The sequence below is a fragment of the Acipenser ruthenus genome, chromosome 4 (genome assembly GCF_902713425.1).
Source record: "Acipenser ruthenus chromosome 4, fAciRut3.2 maternal haplotype, whole genome shotgun sequence".
In the NCBI taxonomy this organism is placed as follows: Eukaryota; Metazoa; Chordata; class Actinopteri; order Acipenseriformes; family Acipenseridae; genus Acipenser; species Acipenser ruthenus.
The window spans coordinates 88,231,597-88,251,039 of NC_081192.1; the positions used below are offsets into that span (position 1 = coordinate 88,231,597).

A 19,443-nucleotide genomic window follows, 5' to 3' on the forward strand; every position below is an offset into this window, starting at 1 on the left:
AGTCCCCAGACTTGAATCCCATCGAGATGTTGTGGATTGACTTGAAGGCTGCTGTTGCAAAAAGGAAACCAAAGTCGACTGCAGAACTCAAAGTTGTATGTTTAAGAATGGGCAAAACTAACTAGTTTCAAAATACAAGACTGCAAGCTGTAAAGGATGCAAAGGGTGGGCACACACAATACCAATATAAGGGTGCCTAAATACTTTTGTAAAAGTATGAAATTTGTTTTTGCATGTTATTTTTCATTTTATGCAAGGTATGTAATAATGTGTTGTTTTATTATAAAGCTGAATCTCTACTTTAATTTATATCTTTCAATAGAAAAATTAGAAATGATAGAAATCACTTTGTGGTTCTGCTCTTTTTTTTTAATATATATATTTTTTTAACTACCTAACTACTTTTGTCTGCGACTAATATTCGTTTGTTTTCAAAAAGTAATAAAAGCCATTATATTGCTCAGAACGCAGGCAGAGACAGCATAGCAGCAGGGGCAGGGGGGCGTGGCTGTGTAGGACTTACTTTACCCCAGTGAATTAACTACAAAACAAAGGACGCCAAATAGCAGTTCAAGTTAAACGCTGTTTTGTTTATTCCCGAAATAAATAGTACGAAAGTTGACACGCGGTAACTTTTTCATTTTCATTTCATTCTTTGCCATTGCTGTTTCTTTGCAGTAAACAGTGGCCATCGACACGTTTTCATGAGGTTTACTTGTGTCTTATTGTAGTTGAACAAGCAAGAAAACTGAAATTTAACTAAATACTTCAAATAAAACAAACATGGAAATGGCATTGTAAATTGAAGGGGGGAAGAAAACTCACCATTCCACAGAACAGAAAGTTGCAACAAACAATATAAAATCTATATAAAAATCCCTACACAACATTTCCAGCAAGTTGGGCACTGTTTTAGTGTGCTTTAGTTTGTGTCTTAAATGACCTCTTGTTAAATTCTGACTTGGGTGCACCCTCTCTGTTGCTGTCTTTGGACCTATCTGCTGCCTTTGATACTGTCAACCACTATACTCTTGTACAGACTAAAATCTGTTGTCGGGACAGATGGTGTTGTTCTTGATTGGTTTGTGTCTTATTATCTGTTGGGACAAACATAATACGTTAAATTTGAATCTCCACCAGCTGACTTGGATGTTAATTCTGGTGTCCCCCAGGGCTTGGTTTTGGGCCCACTGCTCTTTAACATCTACATGTTGCCCCTGGGTGAGATCATCCGTAGACACAGTGTTCAGTTTCATTCATAAGCAGATGACACACAGCTATATCTGAAATTGAATACTAACATTTCTTCTGATATTATTATTATTATTATTATTATTATTATTTATTTCTTAGCAGACGCCCTTACCCAGGGCCACCTACAGTCGTAAACAAAAAATACATTTCAAGATTAGTGCTTATCAAGTGTCTTGCAGACACTGAATCTTGGATGTCTGCTAATTGTTTGCAGCTAAATCCTAGTAAAACTGAAGTTTTGCTTACTGGCTCTAAAACACAATTGCAATCTATCTACTGCTGCCGTCAGCTTCTATAAAGAGCCTTGGGGTACACTTAAGACGCCACAATGTCTTTTGAGGCGCATATTTCTTCTGTTGTCAAATCTTCTTTTTTCCATTTACGGAAGATTGCTAAAGTTTGATGCTTTCTCTTTCACTGATGCTGAGATCCATGCATTTGTAACCTCTAGGCTTGACTATTGTAATTCCCTATTTGCAAGCCTTCCATCCAAAGCAATTGATAGATTACAAATAACATATCTTATAAATAATTACTTCTATTTAAAAAAATAAAATAAAAAAATGCCTAATGTTGGCGTTTCAAATTGTCCTCGTAGTAATACAAAATCCAGATAAATAACTATTGAAAAATCATGCTGGAAATGCTGTATAATAATGTGAAATTAAAAAGCAACACAAACTGTTTACCACAATTTGATGATTTTCACAAATTTTCTTTACCTGGACAAGAGGAAAGAGGAGCATTTTACCACAACCAATTAATAATCTAAAATATCCAGCATGCTCAACTACAAAATAAACTTTGCTCTCCAATGAATATGAATTAGACTTAGCACTAATACAGCACCACTCACCATTCAAACATTTACTACAAACTATCGTACAATGCCATGAAAAAGAAAAACTACCCAACCCACCCCAAATCTGTGTTCTTACTGGATTTATAAAATACAGGTCCAGGACAAGACAAAACCTGAAATATTATTCAAAAACAATGCCTGTCTCTTTTGTACAGTGGGATCCTCCAATCTGTCTCTCATTGTTGTTCAGTAAATTCAGAAAGTATGAAAAAGGGTCTGCTACAAGAATATTAAAAATTAAAAAAAATTACACCAGAGATGCAGCACAGTCTTCTCAACTAATTATTTATCTAACCATGACATAAAATATAGGCTCCTAGGTCGTATTAGTTATGCAGCTGCTTAGGCTTGATGTTCAGAGAAAAAAAACAAAAAACAAAACAGGATTGCCATGACAACATTGCAAAAGCCATAGCAACAAGCTGCGCAGGGATCAAGTATGCTTCCATAACATGTAATGTAATATGGAGATGTACTGGGATTTAATATTATCTGATAAATGTTTCCGGTTGACCCCTGCAGTAATCACAAACAGAGTAAAGAAAAAAATGAAACAAAAATACTAAGTGTACTGTGCACAAAATCCTCGTTAATTTAACTGTTAATCAAATGACCCAACGGGACAGAGGCACTAGACCAGACAGCTATAGTGGTCAGGTGAGTATCACAGCTTGCTATGCTGACCGGCAGATACAATGTGGCTTTTTATACTCATTTGAATTTATGAGGCAGATTGTTCTGTTCCACTGCACAGATCCTACCACTATACAACCAATTTGGCACAATGTTGCTTTGAGGCGTTTCTCAGAATACAGAGACCCCGAGAAGCAGAGCTGGTTACACCTTTAATGTTTCTTTCACATCTAGACATTTGACACCTTGTCAAAATCTTGGTCAATGAAGTTTTTTTCATTACCATATAATACACTACTTTTAAATAATGTAATTTATTGTTTTTAAGTGGCCCTTCAGGTTGTTACAATTAAACTTATGAGCAGTGCACAGTTTCAAAAACAGACCAAGCCCCACCCATCTCTAACTTAGACCACATATAGGGACAGTGGCTACACTAAAATGGATGATAAAAGTTTAAATCCAGTCTATGTATCCTTCACATACATGTATTTAACATTAATTATATCTATTTGACAACTTGACGATATAAAAGTGTAATTAACAAATTTCAGTTTCTCTCTAGATTTTTGGATTGATCCTAGTCTTGTTCATCTACATCACAGCTGTCCATCCTTTTTGGCTGCAACAGCAATACCAACAACAACTAGGGAGTTCTTTTACATAGCTCCCATCCCTCCCCATCTTTAGAAACCACAGAAAGAACAATGCAGTTAATATAAAAGCAAACATTAAGCTCGCTTCACGAAGCCCACAGGAGTTGTAATGCAGTACGTTTGCAGTCCAGCTGCTTAGTTCAGTGGTTCTCAAGCCAAAATGTTTGGTGCCCGCAGAGTGTGATATAAAGCTAAACACCAGGCAGAGTCACAGTGACTGCATTAAGGCTGGCCAATGACAGTAACAAAAGTAAAGCAGTGTGAGGATTTAGAATACAAACCCAAACAGTGAGAAGCACTGACCTGGCTGGGTGCAAGCCAGACACACCCACAAGTTGTAAAATAAAGAAAGAAATAATCTTACCGACTCTGTACACTTACTGAAGTACTTACATTGAGAGCGGCTTCCCCACACTTCTCAATGGCAGCTAGTCCCTGGTTGTGAATATGTGTCTCAAGAAGTTTCTTCAGCTCTCCCAGACCATCTGTGATTCTGGACACAAGGTTGTACATCCGGCCCAAATCTGGGGGAAGAGAAAGACAACACCACAGTGAGTAAAATGTTTTATAATCTCACCTTCAGTGCTTTCATAAAGTCTCTCTTGAAAATTACCAAATAAGCATAAGAAAGGTGCTGAATGAACCCATCTACCTCCTTTTACAAGTGATTCCCAGGACATTTAAGACAGGAGAAAACCATAATACAAAATGTAACCAGGCAATAAACTAAAAATCAAACCTGAACAAAAACTGGATTGAAAAAGGAGCTCTAGAACATTTTGACCTTTCCCACAGATATAGTCAACCAGTAGTATTATTTTTTTGCATTCTAAAATTTAACAAATAAAAAAAAACAGCAGAATATATGCAACTAAAATGCACTTTAATTGTTGCTGCAACTAAAGCTCTTAAACCATTAAAGAAGGTCAGAAATCTTTCTTTTATAACCTGGGTCTCTGGATTCTGATTTAACCAAATTAAGTATATAATCAATGTACAGTCTTGCAAAAAGTCATCATATTGGCATTATTTATAGACGCTAAACATGGCACAGTAAGCACTCATACACATGGACTGACTATTTTTTTTTGTATTAGGGTATTGAAAACCGCATGCTAAAACAACATTTCTAATTTACCAGAAATAATAAATGACAAGAAATTATTTATTTCTGCACTGTCACCTACTATTCACTTGTAAATCTGAACATCTGTATTCTACCAAATGTCACTGAAGCTTTGAAATCTTTAAAAGATCTGGTTTTCACAATTACACCTTTAATATGTCCACGTTGTGACATTGCCAATAGGAATTTTGAGTCAAGTGGAAGGTGAAGATTGACCCATCACAAAGCAGCATTTTTGTACTTTGTGGGAGAACAGCAGCATTACAAACATGTATGTAACTGGAGAGCTACTACAAACAAACAGCCCTGCCCAAACACACGTTTCAAAACTAAGTACAGTGCTTGCTAAAAATAAGTGATCTTCGGTTACAGTTTTAGTCATTTAAAGAGAATTTGCCAGGCTTTCAGGTATGCGAGTGGGACTTACAAGCAATAGCCCTAAAACAGTGGCAGTAAGTAGTGGTATTGATCATGCTTTGGGTTTGTGACCTCCTAGGTCTTAATCAAAACTTGCCTTCATTTTTGTCAGCATCTAGCAAGTTCTGGAACTCTGTGTGGAAGATCTCCAGGTGCTTCTCGATCAGCACTTGCTCACACTTTCTCGCCAGCTCATCCTGCGTGCTTTCATGCAGATAGACCTGGACTCGGCGCTGCTCTTCCAGCAAGCGCGCCTCTGCCTGAGAGAACAAGAGAGAAGGGGGGGGGAGGTTGGGGCATTACATTCTACCAACTGAAGGGCACAGTGGTTACCATTTCTAATCAAACATGGCAAGGACCCATCATGCATGCATTTTAAGTGTTCAATGAGGCAGAAAAGAGACTGTTGTGTAAAATATATATTTAAAACTAAACAGCTGTTTAACCAACTTTCACAGGGTTATTTTCCAGGTAGATTTCAATACATTGACATTATCAGCTCCAGACAGAAGAGACACACACAACAGGAGGGTAACAGAGAATAGCAATTAAACAAGCACTTACCTTTTTCATGTACTCTGTGACAGGGTTTTGTTGCAAGAACTCTGTGCTTTCCCTTGTATAGAACCGCTCCGTGTCTGCCAAAAACTGAGACTCAAAGTATTCTTTGTACACGGACAACGTGGGTCCCTTCGCAAAGGCATCGTCCTCATTTAAACCGAGCTCAACTTAAAAAGACAAAAACACATACATTGGGTAACCTTTTGCTAACCTTTCATTAGAGTCGGCATGGTTTTCCCTCCTACCCCTATCATTGTGCTGCTGAACCTCTTACTTTGAAGGTACAAGTTATGGTTTTCTCTGCTGAGCAGATAAAATTAGTTTACACAGAACAGAGATGGACACAATAATTACTTCTTATTTATATTTTTCTTAACCATTTATTCAGCACGTCTCAGGCACGTCAGGTCCAATTTATTTTCACACATGCAGTTTATTTTAGATGTGCTGTTTAGAAGTATTTTTTTTCACAGTAAAACAGGTTTAAAAGGCACTGCATATGAACAGGACACTCAGTACTGCATCTCCAGCCCCGCCCCACCCCGCGTTCACTTTTTTTTTTACACATACCTCTTGATAGTAGTGCATACCGATAAATCATCTCCTGATCACTCGTTTTATCACCAAACTCCTCAATAATGCGATCCAAGTCATTATTTTATTACTATAACATCTAAAAAAAGCTCTACAAATGTCTGTGATATTCTTTGAACGCTGGATGCATAAGCAGCTATCTTGTTTGTTTATGTCCGTGTTATCTATGTGATGCCAGGGCTAGCTGTATTAATGAGATACACCCCTTGGACCAGAAAGGGAAAATTGCAATGTCAGATCCCAGCTTTTCAAAAATCCAAGTTGAAGAACAGTCGAAAATATGCAGCAATAATTTCGTGCTTGGCTGAGAAATCTCTTTGACACTATGTAAAGAAATGCCTACAAAAGTGATTGAGTGGATTCAAATACGTACCATAGGACTGGACAACTCCACTGATCAATCTCGTGTTGATGGTTTCTCCATTTCTTTCCTTTTCTATCAGCTTCAATACTGCATTTGTGACCTGTGAATCAAAATATATACGTATACAGTAGATCAATCTTACAGGATGACTTAGGTGTTCATTATATGCAAGCGCTTTCATAAATTATATAGGAGGGTTTATTATTTGCTTAATATAGCATGAACTTATTTGTGTGTGGAAAAGCATACAAAGCAATGTCCCAAAAAATCAACTGATATAAATCAATATGTACTGGATAAGATCATTCCCAACACAGAGTGTTGACAGAGTAAGAATTTTCATTAGATGGGCACCAATATAAAGATTTTGATATGATATTGATTCTAATTTACATATTGTGATATCGTGGGATTTTACATTTTTTGTTTTATCAATAACCTTTGATGAAACTTGAGCGCTTCTGGTGAATTAAACATGGTGTAGCGAGTAAGTTAAACGTCAGGTTTCATGAAGTTTTAATAAAAATATAAATTTGTTTTGCTGTAATGGATTTATTATTAAATAGAAGAACGGATTAATTTTTCAGCATAGCGAAGCCGAAAATATTACCCACCACATATAAAGAGACATACGGAAATCTTGCAGAAACATGCTTTTTATTGCTAATACTAATATATATATATATATATATATATATATATATACACACACAGACACACACACTGCTCCTCTTTTATAAGGCAACCCTTTATACTGCAGAACAGGTTATAAGGCGGTACAGTCATGGCCACCATTAGCCCCATAATGTCATTACACTAACACTAGTATTCTTGTTGTAAGGCGGAACACAAACAGCACAGTCTCTTAACTATGGCTCCCGGCTACAGCGTTATAAAGGGGGAGCACCGTATATATCTCTCCAAAAATCTCCAAAATCTCATTCTGATCTTGATTTAAAAGATAATTTAGGACGAACACTTACCTGTTTATTTAAAGGTCTAAATAAGCATTCCCTCCATGTCACCAAGGCAAGCTAGAAAATAAAATAATATATATATATATATATATATATATATATATATATATATATATATATATATATATATATAGAAATGTATTCATTAACTTGATACATTTAAATATTTAGAAAAAACTGTCTAAATAGAGATAAGTTTTAATCAATTACAGATTAATTGAACAACTGCACTAGAAGTTAGCTTTAATGCAATACATTTTGTCAGTAAACTGTTACTACAACTCCATGTTATGGAACTTACAAGATACTTTTGCTTACAAGCATCAACAGGTCAACTTAATGCGAGAGTATGTTACCGAGTATATTTCATAGATTCCTTTGCGTCCTTCATCACATTCGCGTCGGACCCAGTGTCGGTTGAGGTAGGCACAGATACCGTTCAATACTTTGCTTGAGAACCTGTAATCTTCCCATTGCTGGGTGTAGAACTTTAGCACACTCTCGTCCATCAGGTCTTCCCCATCCTGTGGCCAGAGAAGAATACAGTGTCATTTCAGAGACTAATAGACTACATTAAAAAGCAGTATTAAGGTAGTTTCAGGGAATATTTATATTTATCATGCATACACTTGATTATAATTGTGAATTGCTTTCTGGAAAATTAGTTTGAACTAATTTTAAAAAACAAAAAAAGAGACACCTGAGCTTGTTATCTATATATGCAGTAGCTCATATTAAAACCTGTAATGGGTAAAAACTGCTGTGCAATAGGAGTTTTATTTCCATCCCTGTACATCTTTGTAATTCACAAATACTTAACCTACATTTACATATCCAGTTATTTTATTTAAAACAAAACAAATAGAAAGCTGGAAAGGTAGACTAGTTTAATAGACAACAAAAATATGGAAAATGTTTTAGGTCTCAAAGTTCTGTAGCATTTTCTGGAAACCCATGAAACTGCTGTAACAAAAGTGTACAGATCCAGTATAATACAGTGCTGGATGCTATGTGGAACCATATGTTTTGGTCGGTTTGAAATCAGCTATTCACAATGTCAAACTAAATCAATAAGGAAAAAATTATGAGTCAAACAGGAAGCCAGTTCACAAATTAAAAGGCACTACAGGAAATACAAATGGAATAATTGAAAAAGGGTATTCAGACACAAAAAAACTAAACACAGAAACAAATAAATAAATAAGGCAAGTAATAGAACTATCCAATTAATATGAATGAGTCACGTTGAGTTACTGTAGGTACTGAGTTTACATGACAAGGGGTTACCTTGAGAAGATTTGTCAAGTAGTTCTTGAGGAACTCCTTCAGTCGCTTGTAGAGTTCCAGTCCCACAAACTGCGCCCCTCCGGGGGTCTGTGCCTTCTTGGAAGGTTTTGAAGGAGCGACCCCAGCACCTCGAGCCTGGTTTGATTGATGCACACTGGTACAGTAGTTATAAACGTGACTGGGGGGTAGGTTAAGGAAACCATGAAGATACAAAACATGCAGCATAAAGAAAAACAAGTCTGTCGTGTTTTAACCAAAAGTTAGTTTACATTTTTAAAAAGTAATTATTGCAGTTAACAATCACCCTCCCAATTAAGTGTTATTGTTATCATAAGGTTCAAATGGATTATTATTTCAAGGGTTATCATTTTCTTTAAAAAAATATAACCCTTGAAATAATAAATCGGGGAGTAGATCCATTTGAACCATATGATAACAATAACACTTAATTGGGAGGGTGATTCTTAACTCAATAATTACTTTTTAAAAAGTTGGGTTGCTAGAATTTTAAAATGTTAGCAACTTTACTATAGCACTGATTTCCATAGATTATTACTAATGTTCATGTAAAATGTCATTTAAACATTTTATCAGGATCTGTTGAATGTAATTTTAAAGTCCAATCTGAATCCACAGGAAATCACAAACAAATTATACAGCATTCCCAGAACCAAACTGGCACAAAAGACACATTACCCTGCAACAGGCAGTGGGACGGAATGCAGAACAAATGGCCAAGACTAGTACCACATTTCTGTTTAAAAAGTAATCTTACTCTTTCCAACAAAAAAATATATATATTTCTTTAGAGGGTGCACATATTGGTGATCCTTTAATGCACTAGGCTTATTTTTTCCATTTGTGTTCTCTTGGGTTTTGTACAAATTTATTTGACTGTTTTCCATTAGAGAAGTCACCTCAATTAATATTCTGCACAGAAAAAGTCTTCCTACCTGTACTAAATCCCACAAGAAAACCTTTAATACCTGCTCCATGATGAGTGCGATTAGAAAATAGCTGAAAAGCTTTCACAAGATTATACCCTGAAAGTAAATGCTGCAAATTCAATACAGTCCATAATAAGTGATCAACTGTATTCAGGGTAATGGATAATACTTTAATTGCACTGCAGTTAAAGCCACTTCTGGTTAATTACAGTATATACAAAATTAGACATATTCTAGAAAACACATGTTTATTCATAATTAAGCTCATATTAAATCCTGAAAAGGTTTAAACTGCTATGCAATGGGATCTGTTAACCTAAGCGTGAAAAATAAACCTTAACAGCAAGTCAAAGATTGTAATACTATGGTACTCATGCAATCTTGATGGCAACACTTAAAAATCACTTTGAACGAGCGGCTCAAGATATACTCTACATGCTTTAAAAAGCACATAAACATTTAAGCATCATTTTCACAGAGCAGCTCTCAAAGTTGCGTGACTCTGTGCGCCTCTTTAAAAACACAATACTGCCACAGAGACTCATCAGCATACAGGCTGCACAGTCTAGATGTGATCTGTGCCCAGATTGCAGTTGCTAGGCTGTGTGGTCCAGTGGTTAAAGAAAAGGGCTTGTAACCAAAAGGTCCCCGGTTCAAATCCCACCTCATCCACTGACTCATTGTGTGACCCTGAGTAATTCACTTAACCTCCTTGTGCTCTGTTTTTTGGGTGAGACGTAATTGTAAGTGACACTGAAGCTGATGCATAGTTCACACACCCTAGTCTCTATAAGTCGCCTTGGATAAAGGCGTCTGCTAAATAAACTAATAATAACTGCATCCTCAGATAAGAATTTATCCAGAGATGCAGTGGAGTGGGTGAAGATATACCTGTACAAGAAAAACATCTGAGTTCAAGCACCTTGAATTAAGGGTAAAGTGTTTCATCACCTTTGGACACTGGAATTGGCAGCTTTGCTAAACAACTGTCAGGAAAGGGTTGCTTTTTCTTGTATGCTGCCTCCGATCAAACTTGGCCCAAGGAATCACAGAATACAACCATGTACTGAGTATGTAGACAATATTTTTTATTATTAGGAAATCAAAATGACCCCAATATGGTGGCAATCTTATGTCACAGGTCAAAGTGACGGGTGCCATCAGATTTTGCCTGCAGAGTTTCCACAACCCTGACAATTTTAAGTTGTCAGCTTTAGTGGTTTATGTGATATTAGCAGTAGTAGGTGTGGCAGGGGGTTGACAAACACTTCCAAGCTCCCCTTATGGAGATGCATAAATATAACATACAACAGTCTCTGGCTAAAAAGAACCCCCCCTCGAGAAGCAAGCCATGTGTTCTCTAATAAATATAACACACAGCAGTCTCTGGCTAAAGAAAACACCCCTGGAGAAGCAAGCCAAGTGTTCTCTTAGACAGAGTTGACCACCGGACACAACATGCCAAGGTCAATCACGATATGAATCAATAACTACAAATGTATTTAGTACTTCTGTCATGACACACGTGCAACAGCATATGAAATGAACAGAATAAGAGAAAAGCAATAGGCAAGCGTATGTTAATAAACTATAAAAATAAACGAACTGACAAACTAACAAAGCACCCCGACAAACATTACAAATGCAGCAGCGGCTCTAGATTACTCTAACGATTATAAATCAGTTTAGAAAAGATTGAATAAACCATTTGCATTTGATGATGAGGATTGATCAGATTACAAAACTGTACTGTATCAGTTTTGAATCCGTTACAGGGTTCTCCCCAGGAATTCAGTCGGGCGGCAGATTATAGCAGGGAGCACTTCTAACGGAAAAATAAACTTGCCTTACCTTAAATATATAATACGACAAATAATTTGAATAATGTGTTGTCTTTCTGGTTGCGCTTTTTTATGTTCTACATTTTCTTTTTCATTTCTGTTTTTTATTATGGTAAATTACCATGCTTATTTAGGCACTCCACGATTTGACTGGGGAAAGATAACATAGGTTTACTGAAGTTAACAAAAATAATTGCTTTGAAAATAATTGGATATTTTTTTTAGCAGTCATTTTTAACGTTTTAGCCTTTCAAAGTGCTTAACACAGAAAACCTGCCCCTTCAACTCTCTGACTGGTTAAATGTTGTGTCAAGACGTAACACAGCTGTCATGTGGTTCCAAGATTTTTTTTTCACGCAGCAACCGTCTGCTAGAAGCGAAATCAATCCTTACTGTTAAAGGCACAGTAGCATCTTTTCAGCAGGGCGGCGACAGCCACTTTGCCAGGCGGCCCACCCAGCTGAAAAGGCCTGGGGAGAACCCTGCATTAGCAACGAATCACTATCGGTGCCAAAAAGGTGTTCTTTTAAGCAAAGTTTCTTTTGGCGGAACATTTAAAATAAGAAATGTCCATTTCACCACATGGTTGTTCCCTAAGCTGAAGTGTTACTACAGGTAAAAAGATACATTAAAGTCACCACATGCAGGTCTTACCATAAATAACCTATGAAAGCCTACAGTCTGCTACATTAGTGTAGCAGCATTCATGAATAATTGGAAATATAACTTCATGGATGCTAAAATCACTGCAGTATTCCACGTGGAGTGCAGGATGTGCCCTATAGTCTGGACGTCTCGAGTCCAGGCTATTCCTTTGCCGACCGAGGACGGGAGCTTCCAGGGGGGCAGCGCTCAATTGGCCGAGTGCCACCCGGGGGCAGGGAGGGTTAGGTCAGCCAGGGAGTCCTCGGATCACCGCGCACCAGGGACCCCTGTAGTCTGGCCGGGTGCCTGCGGGCTTGCCTGCAAGCTGCCCGAGAGCTGCGTTGTCCTCCGACGCTGTAGCTCTGGGTGGCTGCATGGTGAATCCGCAGTGTGAAAAAAAAAAAAAAAAAAAAGCGGTCGGCTGATGGCACATGCTTCGGAGGACAGCGTGTGATCGTCTTCACCCTCCCGTCAGCACAGGGGTGGTAGCGGTGAGCTGAGCCTAAAAATACTTGGCCATTCAAAATTGGGAGAAAATAATAAAAATAATTGGCAACGACTAAATTTAAAAAAAAATAATAATAATCATCGCTGTAGTATTAAGAACATGTCTTAAACATGAGGCTGGTTTTTCAGTTTGTTGGTGACAACCTATATACTACTGCCCCAAATTAATAAAATAAATAAATAAAGGAATCTCAATAAAGGGCTTTCAAACCAGAAAGATGAACCCTATACACAGACAAATCATATAGGTTTATATGTGCAATAGGTATTCTAAAGAGGATTTTCTGTCACTGCCACCCCACCCCCCGCAAAAAGAAATCCGTTCATATGGAACAATATAGTGATTCTTGTTGGAAGTGTATGTATGGATGAATAACTGCTAGTTTCTGCAAGCACAGCCTTAGCTGGGATTTCCGAACCAACACACAACAAAGCTGTATAATAACATCTGACATTGGAAATCCCCTTGCAATGCTGTTACTGATTGAAAATCTAAACAAAAGTAAAAAAAATATATATCTCCATAGTGAGCCTTTCAAATGTGCAACACTCGCTTAAATGCACATGCAAGCTTACTGCCTAGAGCTGGAAGGGGAATTCGGAGAACATTTATTCCCATGGCTGATAGGCACTAGAGATCTATACTGCAACCACACGCCACGATGTAGTGACATCAGTTGGAATACAAACAAACTTGTTTAATAGTAAGAATCGATGGGACAAAAACAAAGCTTATCCAATTTGAAAAAATTTAAAACCCTGTTAAAAATAAACCCTGTTGCTTAGAAGGGAGTGTGCAGATAGTCGTAAAAGTAATTCCCTATAACATGTTTTTTGTCGGCAGGTATGAAATAAAACCGAAGCAAGCCTGTTAAAAATGTGGTCATTTCACAACAAGAAAAGCTGCTGTTCCCTTGGTTGCCCTCATCTATAAACTGAGTGCCAATTATAGCAATGCACTTCTGCACTGAGTGATTTAAAAAGATGAGTGGAAGTCAACTGCCCTTTCACCAGGGGCACTGACATATTTACTGTCGCACTGCAAGGTGGTGCTTTAAACTAACAAAACATTTAGAGAAACTAGCAAATGCCACATATTTGCTGTAAACACTTGACCTTTCCTTAGGCTTACATGAAGAGCTAATCACTCTGACTCAATTATTGGTCTCGTAATTTATGACGTCACAGAAACCCTTGATGGAATTATTTTCCTGTAACTCACTGATGCCCATCTATTATTCTATATATATATATATATCTATATCTATCAAATGGATAAACGATGATGCCAAATAAAATAATTCTAGTTGGTTTGAGCACAATAGGTTCTATATTAAAATCAGACTGTTTTTGTTGGTGAAAGCTTTGTTTTGCGTTGTGTTATTAACATGATTATAAGAGGTTTTGTTCCATTTTATTTAATACCTAACAATGTAAAACATGGTAAAGGGAATTACTATATGCACACCCCTCTTGAAAAGTGCCATAAATTGTACAGAAATTGAACAGTAGCCTTGTATAACAATGCTTCTCAGACATGCTTGGTTGTTATTTTTTTGTGTTATATGTACTGATTTCTAAACAGGATGTCACTGTGAATGACATGCATGTTGCTTCAAAGGGCCGCTCCTATCCTGTATTGTGTTTAAAAATAAATAAATAAATGTATGCGTGCTAGTAATTAACTAGCACAAAAACATCTTGTCCTTTCTAGATAAGACAATGTTTTCCCCCCCAATTAATTACATGCAGCAACCTTTTTCACATCCCCTTGTCACTATGTAGTTACAACATTTCATTTCTAATGCATAAAATATGGTTCTGATACCAGTGATGTTGCCTTTTGTTGGTCTTTTTCAGGCATAATAAACATGTAAATTGCACACATCTATGTTCTGGATGTCTATTTATTTCTGACATGTAACTGTATAGTGCAGATAAGCATTGGATATCAAATCCTGACCCACTGTGAAAAATAAAACGCTTGATTACGAGCAAAGTCTATTAATATCATGTGATCTGAGAAAAATCAGCCAGAAGTATAGGTGGAGAAATCACAATAAAATAATTTGTGGCTAACCTGTTTACAGAGACCATCAATTTGGATTCAAACTCCTAAACATCTGAGAAATCCTGCAAGTGCACCTGTTTCAAGCCAGAATCACAGTGGGGTTTTAATACAATTTCATTCAATAGCATTGAATGATGGTGGCAAACGATGCATATTTGTTTTTAGATTCAAAACACTTAAATAAAAAAGGATGCATTCTTTACAAATGTAGTAAAAGGATAGCTTTTTGTTATTTTCTTAACACAAAAGATGTTATGTATCATAATTTTGCAAGATGTGAATGTCCCAAATAATTTTTTAGACGTGCCCATTTCTGTGTCTTTGCAGTCATCACAAGTGGAGCACAATTGTCTAAACATTTCTTCCAACTGTGCAGGTGCTTGGAAAAACAATTCTAGACTAGATCATGGACTATATTGAAAATTAGCTACAGAACTAGTTCTCTACCCACGTCATACACCGATACTAAATTCTCTTACATTTACAGAGCTTGTCAGTTCATTGTGCTACGTGTCCCCTCAAGCTTATTCTGTCCTGAAGATGCCTACATTTACAGTGACAAATGATTCTGTTTGTAATCAGGCAAAGCAGGATTCTTCTGCTCCAATCGCTGCCTACACATCTTCTTCTCCAAAAATATTTGGAAACAAGTATGTTTGACTAAAGTAAATTAAATTTAAGAGGTGAAGATAGTTTTTCTCCATATAATGCAGAGTTAACTATTATTAAGTATCTACTGTATGCCAGGCGAGTTGGGAAATAGAGCTTTAAAACAGGTTTTACTTTTTTTTATGTTAGCAAAGGAATCACCAAAATAAACAACAATGACCTCGAGGAAGATGGAGACACTTTGGGGAAAAAATACAAAACAAATCAAAGCAAGTAACTTTGAAAGTTCTTAAAGCTGGTGAAACCAGGGAAATGTATGAAGCTCTGGCAGACTTACTCGACTCAGCAAATTTCATTATGTATTATGTATTGGCATAAAAAAATATATACCAAGACTGTATTGAATGCTATAATGTCATTAAAACATCTTTTTTATGTACAATCAGTGTATGCCCATAATAGTACATAAACTATCTAAAAGGAGAAGCCAGCTGGTAATGAACATCCACCCCTCAAGCCCAAGCCCCTTCTCCACTATAGTCACCAATGGCCCCCTTGAAGATCTCCCATTAAGTTCTTGTTTCTCACTGGGTTGTCAGCCTGCACTCTGATAGGATACGTGTAGAGTTCCATGTAGCGTGACTTTGCCATGCTCTGTCTGGTGTAGACCTGCTGTATCCCTGCTCGGAGATCATCCCAGATCTGGTCCAGCCCAATCTGTTTCAACCCATGTGGGTTTTGGCTTCTGTTTGAAGACATTGTTTATTTTTTTGTTGTTGCTCTTCCTCTTATCTCCCCCGTGGTTTATTTTAAATACTCCTTCCCCGTAAATGAAAAACGGTTAAAAGCTACGCCTCCATGAGGTGCAGTGTAAAAGACCCAACCAAGTTCACAAGGGAAAAAAAAAAAAAAAAAAAAAAAAGGGGGGGAGGGGGGGGGGGGGGAGGAGGATGCCCTTTCCACCAAGATGCTTGTGTGGCGGCGCTGGCTATTCCCAAGAAACAAGGATTAGGACACCACCTCACCTGAAGACCTGTGAAGAAAGGACAGAAGAAAAGAATCAGACGGAATTCTGACAAACAAACGTGTAAATTAAAATTCATATACCCCTGATAACCATTTTTCTTTGTCTAATCCTGAAACAGTACTTGAGAACCGCTTCCGATATCGAACTGTTATATAGAATGTAACTAAAATGAAGTTCCAGAATTATGAACTGCAAGTTAAAGCTAAACTGTTTATGGAGTAATTATAGAAAAGTATAAAATTTGCCAGTACTGGTTGTCATGCTTAATGTTTCATATGTAAAGCCATTAGTATAATAACTGTAGTAAGACTAAAATACATTTTTGTATACATAATGTATTACTGTTGCCATTGTTTTTACTATACACCTCCCAGCACTAAGCCATGAGAACGTTGTGTCATTGGTTAATAAAGGGCTAACAGAGGGAGGGGCGCTATTAGCTGAATTTGACCACGCTTAAGTTCCAGGGAGTTGTTGTCTGGCAGTGTCACTTCAGTGTGTGGTTTTTACCAATCGTGAGCAATGCCAAACCAGCAGCGAATTAAAAGAAAGAAGGAAGAAGAGCTGGCTAAAGCAGCAGCTAAAGCTACGTTTACACCTGCACACCCGAGCCGAGCCGAGCCGAGCCGGCCTGGTACAGCTCGGGTAGCTTGAGTTGCGTTTACACTAGAGAAAGGCGAGCCGAGCTGAGAGACGTCACGCATAATGAACGTGCTGAGTCGATTACATTAAATCGCACAGACTGCAAACATAGAACAAAGCATTAATTTAATAAAATATTTTTTTACCATGGATTTTTTTTTATTATTATTATTGCGGAGAAGTACTGAAAATGCGCGCGGGGGGGGGGGGGGTTGTAATACATACCTAAACAAAGAAAGCAAAGACGGGGGACCATATTAAAGGTATACATAATAATGCGCCTCGGATATAACGCTCCTACAGCATGTCCCCCAATTCCCTATACAAGTGCACTATTTCTACAGTAAATACAGTACCGGTGTTCAAACTGTAAACAACTTCTTAGTCTAACTTCCGTTTCTGTCTCTCCCTATTGATACAGTATCTGAACTGGAGAAAAGCTGCGCTGGCACTTTAACACAGACACCTTATTCAGCATTCATTTTATAACTAAATAAATATTTGGTCTATAACGTGGTTATCTTTCCTGATCTATTAACTTTTTTGCTGCGAGAGGAGCTGCAGCTTTCTCCGGGAGACGAGACGCTTCAGCCCCGCTCCGGCAGCCGAACCTGGAGCGAGCCCATTCCCTCTTCCCCTCTCCCCTCTCCCCTTCTCCTTCTCGCATTTTGTTAGTTTGCTTGTCTGTCGCTTCGAACTGAAGTCCTGACCGCCGTTTAGCCAGGATATAGTTTAAAAACTGCTGATTAAAATGATGCTCGAGTGGGAATGTTACCTTTTTAATTTTTTTTGTTAAAAATATAGCGTTTGATTACATTGTGCTTTATGCATGGTTAATTCACAGAAAATTACATATTTGATTCACTATATGCGTATTATAGAGAGGGTGTTATTTTACTTAGTATTTTAGTCAGATGTGTGTTATGTGTCCTGTGGAGTAAAGGTAAGGAGTTAAGAAAACATTTACCGGTTGAGGTCCCGGGGGTTGCCACTTTTTTTGTAAAGACGAAATGCAGTAACCCCGCCCACAGACTGCTTCGGCCCCGAGCCAGATTCAGATATGTTGCAGGGCTGGAGTTTCACGGCTTGGTTCCGGCTCGGCTCGGTTATTTGTTAGTGTAAACACACCCGTACCGTGAGGGCGTGGAGCCCTCACCATACGGGTGCGCTAGTGTAAACAGGGTATTAGTGTTCCATAATTGATGTGATGTTCAGGTAGGAAATGGGTGCACAACAATTCGTCCCCCAATACTAACATCAAATAATAATAATAATAATAACTGCTATTTCAGCAACACATCTCACCCACTCCCAGTCCCCTCTCAAATGTTTATGTAGTGAGAATTTGGTCCAGTAGCTGCTTATTTATACTGTACATTAATAAAATACCGTTTTAATTTTAATGAATAGAGCAAATTACCACAGTGTATATAAATCAGAATGTTTCATAGGGCCACATTATACTAAATGAAGTAAAGCGATCTGAATATGGATTTGTGAATATCCTTCAAATATATACCATACATATTTTAATTTATAGCTTAGAAAAAATCACCTATCGTATATCACATTACACAAATATATTCTATGATCATATGTGGTATAAGGAGATCTGATTCTCTGCTTAAAATTGCAATACTTTCAAACGCAACGTGCAATACGCATTATAACTCCTTTTGGGTCTTCAGCGTATATAAATTGCTAATTTATATGGACACTTCAATGACCGTTGCTGGGTTATTCCTCCGAAACACCCATGCTAAATATGAACACAATGAGTAAATAATAATTAATTTTGTTCAAATTCTTACACAAGGAGCTAGTAGATATGACATGCATTATGAAACGAGTTGGAGAGAACACTAGTAATCGAAACACAGTAGCTCTGTTTTTTAGCTAGTAATGTGTGCTTTCATGAAAGGGGTTAGAATGTGTATGCTCAAAAGCAGCATTCCACTTTTTTCTTGAATCGAGTCTCCAAATTGAACCATTCAGCAGAATGAATATTGTGGCCCCCAATAAATTCAAATGCAGCTTGCTTTATTGTTATTATTATTAATTATGTTTTTTTTTTATTAATAATAATTGTTGTTATTAATAATTATTATTATAAATATTATTAATTGCTTAGCAGATGCCCTTATCCATCCTTTATCATTACATTTTTGTCAAAAAAAATCACTTCCATATAGCTTTTTTTACTTTTTATTTTCAGATCATGCAGCAATCCCCGTTTAGATAATGAACACTAGGCTTGTTGTATTTCTTTTTTGTTGTTTTATGAATAAGTACAAAATCATCTTGGTGCCCTTGGGTTGGATTTTTGTTTTGCCTCTTTGCCCTCTAGAACTGCCTTGGTGCCCCTGGATTTTCATGCCCACCGAAGGCAATATTGCCTTGCCCTTCATGAACTTAAATTCATG

General features: G+C 37.3%; 1 protein-coding gene across 2 annotated transcripts in view; it reads right to left on the minus strand.

Moving 5' to 3' along the window:
* The window catches only part of LOC117400297 (cullin-1-like), a 45,065-nt gene that overhangs the window by 12,607 nt on the left and 13,015 nt on the right, over positions 1-19,443 (minus strand). Inside the window, exons 2-9 of one of the 2 annotated variants that reach the window (XM_059023048.1) lie at positions 15,971-16,384; positions 8,732-8,909; positions 7,801-7,968; positions 7,451-7,501; positions 6,477-6,567; positions 5,513-5,676; positions 5,046-5,208; positions 3,787-3,929 (exon numbers count right to left, since the gene is read on the minus strand). In XM_059023048.1, coding sequence (XP_058879031.1) covers positions 3,787-3,929; positions 5,046-5,208; positions 5,513-5,676; positions 6,477-6,567; positions 7,451-7,501; positions 7,801-7,968; positions 8,732-8,909; positions 15,971-16,110 — 1,098 coding nt within the window. In that variant the 5' untranslated portion in view covers positions 16,111-16,384. The remainder of the gene's footprint in view (positions 1-3,786; positions 3,930-5,045; positions 5,209-5,512; positions 5,677-6,476; positions 6,568-7,450; positions 7,502-7,800; positions 7,969-8,731; positions 8,910-15,970; positions 16,385-19,443) is intronic. The other variant, XM_059023049.1, reaches the window with a different exon arrangement.